We start from the raw sequence: 11,891 nt of genomic DNA on the forward strand, positions 1-11,891 counted from the left end.
CTACTTCGGTTTCCTGCCGCGACCTGCTCCACTTGGCTTGCTCTTCTTCTTGTCTGGTCCTTTCGAATCGGTCTCCTGAAAAAAATTAAAAGATGCAGTCGTAGCATATATAGAAAAAAATGTAACTGACATGAGACAACCAAATTATGCTACAGTCTAATTATAAAGAAACTCTTAGACGAATCATAAATATAAAGGATCGTTATGTACCTTCCTCTTCTTAGCACTGCTGGTGAGCGGGGTAACCTTGAAAAAATTATCGAGACGACCTTGAGTTGATGTGGTCCGAGATTTTTCAAGTTTCTTCACTCCATTACGAATTCTTTCTTCGCTGTTCACAGAAATTGCCAAAGAATATTAGCACATATTATCCAAAAAAACATCTATTATAATTATCACTACAATGGTCACTAAAATTTCAGTATGAAATTCAAATAGTCAAATTCAACACCAAAAAATTTTACCATACACTCTCACCTATAACATTTCTTCTGGTAATAAAAACGACTGTATGTGTTGACCATTTAAATTTTTGCCAAAAAATTAAAAATTTCAACTCAATCACCACAAAATGAAATTTTCACTACAACTGGTAGTAAGTGATACAAAAATTATTAATTGATGATAGGAAAGAACTAGGACAACCTGAAACCTTTTTCTCCAACCATGAATTTAACCAATTCTTCTTCATTGGGCTCTGTCCACTTCAGCTATTACATTTAGTTTTGATTTTATTAGCCAAAATTAATAAATTTAATTTTTGATTGATATGATTGTCATGAAACTAACAAAATTACACGTTATAAACAATATTATATATTCTCTACAAAATGACGATGATTTCCTCATCAGTATCTTCTTACATACTCACTTCATCATATTGTTATCATCATTCACTCATATCATCACAACATCAACGTCCTCATCATCATCTCATCTTTACTTTTAAAGTTTTCATCATCATCTAAAGCATCATCAACATCATCACATTTTTACTATCAAATTTTGCATCACCATCAACTTCGTCTTCTTCAGCTTCATAGTATCAGCATCAATTAGACCATAGAACCAAATGGTGGCAGTCAGAGGAAAAAGCATCATAAAAATCATTATAATCACTCTCAAAGTATTTATCATCAACATCATCATCGCCCACAAATCAACATCATCATCGTCGTCAACATCGTCATCACTTCGTCATCCTCACCTCCACGGTATCAGCATCAGCAACTTCCGGCTCTTTGAAGAGTCTGCGGGCTTCTTGGAAGGGCCAAACATCGGGGAGGGGGTATTTCTAGGGGTGGTGTTTTCCAACTCGCCATCATCATTTTTCCACTATTACCATTACTATCACACATAGTCTATAGTTTCACTCATTCACTCACACACTTAATTACTCAAAGAGTTATGTATTCAAACAGTGAATTATTCATTTACTCACACAATCATTCACTTACTCATTCCCTCACTAATTAAATTACTCATTAACTAATCCATTCATTCACTAGCTTATTGGTTGACTCGCTCATCCATTCATTCACTTATTCATTGACCAATTTATTAATTCACTCATTTATTCATCGACTCATCCATTCACTCACTCACTCACTCACTATTTCACTCACCTTCTTGTCGATATTCTTGATGATGTTCTCGATGGATCGATATTGCTTCATCAGCTCAACTGCCCTCTTTGGGCCAATGCCCTTAATGGAGTCACAATAATCACAGCCGAGCAGTATGCACAGGTCTATGAACTGTCGATGGTGATGATGAAGGTGGTGACGACGATGAACTGATGGTGATGATGACGTTGGTGATGACATTGATTATGACAATGATGATGACAATGATAAAAATTACCAAAAATGCTGATGATGTTAGTAAAAACTCATGTCTCAGTTTTAACATTAAAATGAAATAAATCAAATTTATGTATTAACTAGTATATCTAACTCTTTTTTACCATTATTGTTGTGTTAGTTTTAAAATTAAATCTTTTCAAAATAGTATTTCTACGTCTGTTACTGTTGCCACATATGTTTCACCATTAAAAATAGTTTATCAGATGACACAATCTAAAATCCTCCAATCATGTTTATTCAATATGATAGGTCAAGGACATTAAATGTATAATTCATGAGATTAAAAAAATGAATAATGTCCCCAGTATGAATGCATCTAGCCACCTCATCTATGGTGAACTGCATGTCCATCAAAATCCTCTCCAAATGAAATTCTTTTATTGGCATCTTCCTAGCAAAATGAATCCATTTCAGTGAATAAAAATTTCTTGAAAATTAATTAGACAGACACAATAATCAAATTAATCACAATACACAAACATCGCATTTTGTCACATCACATCAAATAACCGACCACATCACATCACGTAGTTAATTACATCATGTCTCATCTCATCAAATCAAATCTTAATTATCATCTCAGACAGCAGCACTGAACAGAGATGAACGTGACACTAACCTAGCTTCACTGAACGTAAGATGTCTGAGAACGACAGAAGCGCCGAAGGTCAGGGCATCCATGTCCTCGGTGCCCACCGCATAAACTTTTCCTGATTTGACTAGAGATGCGCACTGAGCTTCAGCTTCACATGGGGCCTAAAAAATAGGGATATGAATGTCATTACATATCAAAAATTAATTGAACATTTTGTGTAACATTAATTAAAAAGTTGAAACAAAATAAACAAATTGAGTAAAAAGCTACTAAAATGTAGAGTACTGAGATGACTATAATTGAGATATAACATCATGAAACAACTGGCAAAGAACCAACGTCAATGAAAGGCACTCCCATTAGACCTAACAGCTGCTTGCATTCGTCATTATGTTGCTTTGTAACTTTCACTAATCTCTTCTGAAACTTCTCAACATTTTCAGCATCTCCCTCTGCTTCTGCTGCCTTCAATGATTTCTCTGCATCATCTCTCCTCTCCTTGCGCTTAGCTAACTGGAAAGTACAAAATTAAAAAGGAGGCAGGTCAGATTGCTAGTATCACTAAGAATATTGTTGGGCTATGAGGGTCAATCATCAACTTAATTATAGCAATGTACAAAAAATTTTTAAAAGTTAAAATGACCAAAAATAGAATTCCTGGTCCTCACCTCTCCAGATTTCATCTCTGGTGGCTTGCCATCAAACACATAAACAGGCTTGATACCATTCTCTATCATTCTGATGGTTCTGTAGAACATTCCCATTAAGTGGCTGGCAATTTAAATTTAATTTTTAGAAAATTAATAATAAACTATTGATAGTAAGAATAAAATCAAAATGAGTTTAGTCATAAGACTAGTATGTGCAAAAGTTGTTATAAAAAAAACCTTGTTGTTTCTCCATCAGCATTTGTGAGTGTGCTGCCATCTTGTCTGACAGCAATCAAGAACTGATAGATGCTCATAGAAGCATCAATTGCCACTTTTCGTCCTGCATTCAAAATGTACTGTACAGTCAGGTGTCAAGTCTCATCAAGTGTTTAATAATAGTTTAATTTACTTTTTCTTTAATGAATAACATAAAAATTATAAAACTTTTTTATTATAATTTATAATTAAAATATTAAATATAAACAAATTTAATTATAAATTTATTATAAATGACCAACTGAAACTGAAGCCATGGGATGCTTGTTTAAAAAACATAAAATGATAAAAATAAATTTTTACCAAAAAAGTTTTTAATTTCATTTTCTTTTACAGCAGATGGCGAATAATCCCCAATGACTTTCGATAATCCATGAATTCCCATAGCCACGAAATCTTGCTTGAACAAATAAAACTTAATCCGGCAAAAATTGGAGCATAAAATTAAATTTACTTTTAGCAGGCGCCAAAAAGATACGTTATAGTTATTTAGATTAAATGATTCTGAAGTTTGTTAAACATAATTTTTTAAGTTTCACAAAAATTGTTTCAAAAATAAATTTAAATAAAAAATAAAAATTTAACAGTTTTTAACAAAACATTATCAAACGGTTGAAAATAAAACAAGGAACAGCCGCAGTAATTTTTTATGGAAGTGCAACATTATTCGCAATTTTTTTTATCTTGGTTTCTAGAGGTTGTTAATTGATTTAAATTAAAAATTATGAAACTCCATCAAAAATTGGCCGTCAAAGTTATTCCCAATCGAAATTGTACATTCGATTGAGTTGTACAATTAGATAAATTGAACGTTTTATTACAGGTTATCGGTTTTTAATACATAAATCTCCAACGAAATCCTTCTCTTAAAAAAATTTATATTAATTAATCAAACAAATACAAATCTCAAAGTGATGTCAAACATGTACTCCAGACGAGATGTCACTCCGAGTTTTATCATCGAAGCGAAGACGAGTGACAGGAGAGATGGATCCCCCATTGTCATGTTCAGCACCAGTCAACCCAGCTACCATACTTTGCCGACGGAAATGAATTTACGACGTTATACTAAATCCTCATCGTCCAACGATACCAATAATAATAATTTCGAGTACAATACTTTACCTCACGTAGCCTCAACAGATGTCTATGTACTTCCAGAAGGATCTGATCGAAACACGATTACACTAACCAGACGAAGAGGATCTGACGAGACTCATATAGTGTCCCACCAGCCTTTTCGAGAACCGGTCTTCAAGACGACAATGATAACTCAAGTGAAACCGAGAAATGTTGATTATGGTTTTGATCAGCATCAGTATACTCAACAACAACAACAGCCCCAGATACAACTATCTGTCAGGCAATCTCCGCCTCCATCTGTCCAACAGCAACAGCATTACGCACTCCAACGACCACAACCACAGCAACTTCAAGATCAGAATCAGCATCAAAGTTATGTCATTTATCACCATGGAGCCAATCAACCTGAGAGCTACCAACAACAGAAGCATCAACAACAAAGATTTTATGAACAGCAACCCCAATACATAAACACATTTGAACCACAGGAAAGACAACAACAACATTACACCTACCAGCAACAACAACTGCCACAGCCATCTTATGCTTTTCATGTTTCAACTCAGCAACAGTCTGCAACACTGCCTCAAGCTGCTCCTAGTCGTCTAGTTTATTCCTCACAACTAGCCAATCAGGCCATTGCTAGGTCCAAACCTCTAAACCAATCAGGCTCTAGCCCTACATCACCTCAAAATGTCATTGGTTCGTTTGAGAAGATTGATGAAGACAGGAAAAATGTTTTGGTTCTTGATAAGCAACTTCTGGTAAGAAATTCAACTAATTTCTATTTGAAGATGATTGTTGATTTTGAAACTTTTCTATTTTAACCTTGTTTTTGCCAACAAAACATGTTTTTCCTATCTATATTAGTCAAAAATTTAAATTTCACTTTCACATAATTTTTCAAAACTTTTTTTGTCTTATTGGTTTAAAGAGCTGCATGAATGAAAAAAAAAATTTTTCCCATTAAATGAAAATAATTTTTATTTGTTTTGGTTTGTTGCATGCCATATAGCAGATGAATAGATAGCATGATGAATGTTATTTTACCTAAGAAGACACTAACCAACCAGTGCAAGATCTTTTGCATTATTATTATTATCTTCCTCTTAAATATAGATGTCTTCTTTCTACTGTTTATGATCAGTAAATTGCTTGGGTGCATGCAGTCAATAAGATTTAATTCATATATTGTTTTTATTTTATTTCATTTCAGATAAAATTTATTTTATGTTTTTATTTTATTTTATTTTAGATAAAATTTTAATTTTAATATATTAACTTATTTTATTTAGCCTGTTGATAAGGTACTTTAAAATTAATGTTTAAAAATGTTTATCAATTCATTTCAATCAAAAAAAAAATTAGAAATGTGAAATTGATAATTATCGTCTCAGGACAAGAAACCTCTACAAGTCAAATTAGGATTGGGTGACGTGGATGGAAAGAAAAGTGAGACAAATGATAGCAAGGAGGCAGAGGTTGATGAACTGACCAACTTGCTCATGCACAGCATGCAAATGTCTGGAGATCCTGACTTTCTAGGTGACTTTCTATTGCTCTAAATATTAATTTATATTTTATTAATATCATTTCTTTTAACTAATTATATTTCATCCCAACTTATTTAACAAAATCCTTAATGTTAGGCATGTGTACAAAGTGTGGTCGGTCGATTATGGGTTCAGCTAACGGCTGCACTGTCCTCAGTCAACTTTATCATACATCATGCTTCACATGCTGCAAATGTGGTGAGTGGGGTGTGACGATTGTGGTAATGATTTGTGATCACGATGATGAGGAGATGATGGTGATTGCAATGATTGATGATGTCATTATCATTTCATTATGATGGTAATGACAATGATGATAAGTTTGAAAATTATGGCGACTATAATAATGATATTTATGAATGATGACTTTACTTGATGATGATGATGAAATTGAAAAAAAAGGCAGAGAATTATATATGCTAAGATTAATAAATCAAGGTACCAATGTTATGCAATGTAAAATCAATCATCATATGATTGAAACATTTTTAGGGATTTATTTATTATCATTACATATTCAATGATAATAATGATATATGATGACATTGATAACAATGCTTCTTCATTGATGTCTACAATGTTGTACAAGAATCTTTTTTAACTTCTTGTTTTTATCTCTCACAATGCATATAAAGGCTTTCCTTCTTGGGTGTGGCTTGATTGAATTATTTTTATAAAAAAATATTTCAATTAAATTTTGTCTATACAATAGACATTTTAGAGAAAAAATATTAACAATTGTTAGAACATTCTTAATTTTTTTTCTAAATAAGCATCAGACTATTAATAACAACTTTAATAATATTTCATTTGTTTTACATGATATGTCTATGTGACAATGCAGTATGCTGGATTAATGTTATAGAGATGTAATGTTAATATGTCATGTTAAGAGTTTAAGTGTTGACCTCAATTGAACGCTGAAATTTTACTTTAACGTCATCATAATGTTATTTGCTGTATTGTAAAGTAATTTTAATGTAGTTCTAACAATATAATATCATCATTATGTTCTATCTTTGTTCTGATGATGTCACTTTGATGTCATTGTATTGTCGTAAATATAAATTGAACCATAGGTGTTGGACTGAAAAATGTTCCATTCTATTCGGCTGATGGTCAGTCTTTCTGTGAAAAGTGCCATCTTGTGAGTGGGGAGGAAATTGTTCCTTTTTTATCTTATCTTTAGAAAAAATTTATTTATCTGTTGGCCTATTTTTGGTCTACTTATTAATTATTATTTAGAAAAATAATTTTAAAAAATTCGAGCTATTGATTGTTATAATAGCTATATGGTAATGATGACAGTTATATTAATGATGATAGTGTCAATAGCCACAATGATAAAATGATGATGAGCGAAAATGATAGTATATCTTAATGCTACTGTATTTGTTTGTTGATAGTTATTTAAGTATTGATGAATAAAAGGAGGTAAGAAGTGATATATTATAAACATGTACTCTATATGCACTGCAATGTCATCATATGCTGGTTATGAACATAAAACTTGTGTTAAATTTGTTTATGTTTTGTTTCCATTACTATTATTATCATTATTGTTATATTCTTTCTTTTTTTTTTTGTTAAGATGAGCTTGCCGAAATGTGATACCTGCCTGAAACCTATTGCTGATAGAGTTTGTACTATTATTACTGTTGTTCTTATTATTGTTGTTGTTATTTTTATTGTTTTGTTGTTGTTGTTGTTATTATTAAGATTAAGATTATTTTATTGCTCTTTTATTGATAACATTGTACAAATCAATGATGTCTAATTGTATGGTAGAGAGGATTAGTTGATTTATTTTAATTTGCCATCTGACACTTTGTAAGTGGATAGGAATGGTAATACTTTATAACTTTATTTCATTTATTAATTTTCGGGCAATTATCATTTTGTCGGATCTCTGATCTCTGGAGTAACCTGGTATCGGTTGCAAACTGGCTTATATCTCGTCTGGATTGATGAGCCAGTGTTGAAACAGGGCAGCAACAACAACAACAACATTCACATCACTTTAATCATTGAATCATACCAACCAACCAATCATGTCAATCAGTCAGTCACGCCGTCCAATCAGTTATGCCGCCATTAAATTACCTCAACCAATCACACTCAGGTTTTGACAGCAGTGGGCAAAAATTATCACCCTGATTGCTTTTGTTGCGTCGTTTGTAACTCTTCTTTGGACAACACCCCGTTCACTGTGGACAACAGCGGTCAACCACACTGCATTGAAGACTTTCAAAAGTTAGCCTGGCTGTCTTCAGCATGATTTATTGTGTGCGTGTCTGTTTGAAATTTGAATGTACTCTCTGATAGATTTTTGTTTTAATTGTTTGTTTAAACAAATTCAAGGGAATCATTTAATGTTTGAATGCATGCTGGTATGGGATTATTTTTCTTTTTTTGTTCGATCTATAGTTTGTTGAAAATTTCTATATAAGCATGATTTATTTAGACAGTTTTTTAAACATTTTATGTCTAATTTATTTGATTATCATCCACTTTTCTTTTTTTAAATTCTTATTGCCTGGACATATTATCATATGCATCCTTTTCCTACATTATTATTGCATATCATTTATTAAGCGCCTATTAAATAATATCTAAAAGTCAATATTAGTATAACATACTACTACTATTACTACTAATAATAATAATAATAATAATAATATAATAATAATAATAATTTGTTAATATAAATCAATTAGCTCATCAAATGCTTTCACATGTTTCATTTGGATCACTGTTTGATTCTGCTCCTGATATATTTATTGGCTTGTTATTCTTTCAATCTAAGTACTTTTGCTTGTGTAATGTGATGTATCTCTTTCTTTCTTTCTCTCTTTCTCTCTCTTTCTCTTTTTTTGTATTTATCTATTTGTCTATTTATCTAACTATCTATCAATTCATCCAATCCATCTTCTATCCATCTATCTATTGCTATCTATTTTCTGTCTTTTTGTGTCTGTCTATCTGTTATTATATTCATCTATTTTTTGGTCTATCTATCTATCTTTCTGTCTATTTGTTTGTTTGTCTATTTGTATGTATATGCGTGTGTATTTGTTTGTGCATCTTGTTGTATTGGTAAACAAACATATGTTAATATGTATGCTTGTGTTGATATTCACATGCTTACATAGGAGTTTGCATTTGAGATGCATTTGTGATACATGATTCAATTTATTGATAAGGAGTTTATAGACAACATTAATTAAGATCTTTTTTAAATGAAAAAAAATTAACGACACTCATAACGTTAATAAAATACTATTTTTTTAAATGATATAATACTATCAAAAAAAATGTACTAGGGATTTTATAATGGCTGATGCTAGTGACAAAGATACATTTTTGTGATAGTTATTTACTATTGACAGAAACTCACCTCTTAATTCCTTGGGAATGAAGATGAGAATATAATATTAACAATAAATAAATGAATGACAACACAAGACCACCATCTACAACATCACCATGAGTGGATGAATGATTAAGTTGTTGGCTGGCTGGTTGGTTGGTTGGTTAGCTGGCCAATTGATCGATCCTTTCATTCAAATCCTTCGTTTTATTCATTCATTATTTGTTCATCCATTCAAAATGACCTACCCCCTGAATAGAAAATACTCCCCAAGATGCGACGGGTGTAGTGGTCTTATTGTGCCTGACGAGAACAGTGGGAAGGCCACCAGGGTCACCATACTCAATATGAACTTCCACGTTGCTTGCTACAAATGCCAGGTTACCACTACATGTGTCATTGTTCATGGTGATGTTGTTGATGGTGTTGTTGGTGTTGTTGTTGGTGTTTTTTGTCGTCTGCTAGATGGTTGATGCTAGTACCAGGGTTTAGTTGATTCGTCACTGGTGTGATTTTATGTTATACGTTAATAGTTTCAAGACAAATTTGTTTTTGTCAATGAGAAATCATTTTTTTTTTCACCAATACAGGATTGCAAAGTGCTTCTGACACCAGTCACGCTGTCGTCGTCAGCAACATCAACAAACAACAACAACAACAACAATGCAGACAACAGCACTAGATGTTTTCCATTAGATGATATGTTACTCTGTCAAAAGTGCCACATTAAGAGGATAAATAAACTCACTAATAAAGCCAACACTGATGTTTAATAGTGATGACATGTTGATAACGACGGTGATGATGATGATGATGATGAATTTGAGGATGGTGACTGAACTGGTTATAGCTACAATAATGAAATAAAGACGAAACTAAGTATGATTAAAATAATGTTTTCTGAGTGAATTTACCTAAGATTACGACAAAAATGTAAACAATAATGGTAAAATTTGAATGTAAAAAGACTATAAATGATAATTATAATGAGATTAAATGACATGATGATGACCAATTTTGTCATATATTAATCATACGATGTTTTCATTTGACTCATTTTAATGATTACGAAACAATTCAGTAATGTGATGTTATTTTATTTAGGTGATGACGACGACGACGATGATGATTAATGATATCAAATATTATTTTAATACATGGATACAACCATGGTAGTGTGATAATGATGCTGATGGTAGCTTCATGGTGATGATTAACTTGTTAGAACATTGATTCATTTTATATTGTTTAAAATGATGATGAGACAAGAAAGATGTGCCTCTGTTATGTTAATGATGACAGTAATATACTCATGTTTGAAATTAGATCTGAGACCTATTTAAAGTACTGTATAAATATTACTACACACACACACACACAAATACTTACGTGTGTGTGTGTGTGTGTGTGGTGTGTCTATGTGGTGTGTATGTGTGTGTGGGAGAGATGTAAACAGTTAGTATTGAATTGCATTATTAATACCCAATATTTCATGGTACCCTGTTTAATACCTCTTGTGATTCGTTATTTAGAGGTCCTGGATAATTCATTACGCTGTGCAGACTTGTGTGATGTTTATGTGTTTAGTGCAAGTGTGTTATATACTCGTTTACTCATATACATACACACACGCGCGCGCACACACATACATACGCATAGATATATAGCGTTTATGAGTCTTTTTGTCTGTGTCAGCTATCTATGTAATTTGATTAATTTGTGCCTTGTCTCTTAGTAACCTCCTAATTTATTATTATTATTGTTGTTGTTGTTATTATTATTATATTCATTTCTTTTTTTCTTAAATATTTCAAAAAGGTTAAAAAAGTGACAGAACTGTATTGCTAGTTATATTCGAAAAATGTTATCGAATTGAAAATTTGTTCCTTTGGTGCTTTCCCTTCTATGATCAAATGCAACGTCGCCTGTTAACCGAATGAGCGTTTCATATTTATACCAAACAATCATTTATGATCTTTCAAACTTATTTAGTACTCAGTTAACATTTTTCGCTGAAATTTTTGAGGGTTTATTATATTGTTAAAATAGCTTAAGACTTTTTTTTATACAAATTTTCATTATTATTTTTTAACTTAATTATACAAGTTATTTTTTATTAATTCTAAACTGACACACATTTAATATGCGAACAATTTTGTTATATTGTTGATTTTCATCATCTCAGTTGATTTTCTTCCTAGTTTGGTTGGACTTCTTGTTATAAAATATTATTCATCATATATTATGACCTTTAATATTACTAATTACATTTACTTTTATTTGCTAATAACATTTACTAGATGAATATTGAACCCATCGCTGATCATGTTGCATCGGTTGAACCTATAAAGATCTTATTTTTTATTATTTATATCTTTTTGACGTTGTTAAACTCGACGCACATATACAAACGTATACGCAAAAACACACAAACGCAGATAGACAGGCATACAAATACTCAAACGTCATACACATACTCGAACATCATACGCACACTCA

At 31.8% G+C, this 11,891-nt stretch overlaps 2 protein-coding genes across 2 annotated transcripts; one reads left to right on the forward strand and one right to left on the reverse strand.

The window, feature by feature from the left end:
* Nucleotides 1-3,771, reverse strand: HELRODRAFT_66570 (hypothetical protein; the record flags this gene model as incomplete). Its single annotated transcript, XM_009024191.1, has 11 exons — nucleotides 1-75; nucleotides 211-331; nucleotides 646-710; nucleotides 1,208-1,294; nucleotides 1,626-1,757; nucleotides 2,190-2,256; nucleotides 2,485-2,621; nucleotides 2,800-2,973; nucleotides 3,129-3,231; nucleotides 3,348-3,450; nucleotides 3,690-3,771. The coding sequence occupies 11 exons, from the start codon at nucleotides 3,769-3,771 to the stop codon at nucleotides 1-3; spliced, it is 1,146 nt and encodes a 381-aa protein (XP_009022439.1).
* A 2,340-nt stretch (nucleotides 3,772-6,111) lies between these two features.
* HELRODRAFT_106874 (hypothetical protein) lies at nucleotides 6,112-10,283 on the forward strand (the record flags this gene model as incomplete). Its single annotated transcript, XM_009024367.1, has 6 exons — nucleotides 6,112-6,220; nucleotides 7,102-7,169; nucleotides 7,614-7,661; nucleotides 8,145-8,275; nucleotides 9,652-9,772; nucleotides 9,983-10,283. 6 exons carry the CDS (start codon nucleotides 6,112-6,114, stop codon nucleotides 10,163-10,165), a joined length of 660 nt encoding a protein of 219 aa, XP_009022615.1. The 3' UTR covers nucleotides 10,166-10,283.
* Between the last annotated feature and the right edge of the window lie 1,608 nt (nucleotides 10,284-11,891).

Source organism: Helobdella robusta, assembly GCF_000326865.2.
Source record: "Helobdella robusta unplaced genomic scaffold HELROscaffold_4, whole genome shotgun sequence".
NCBI lineage: Eukaryota > Metazoa > Annelida > Clitellata > Rhynchobdellida > Glossiphoniidae > Helobdella > Helobdella robusta.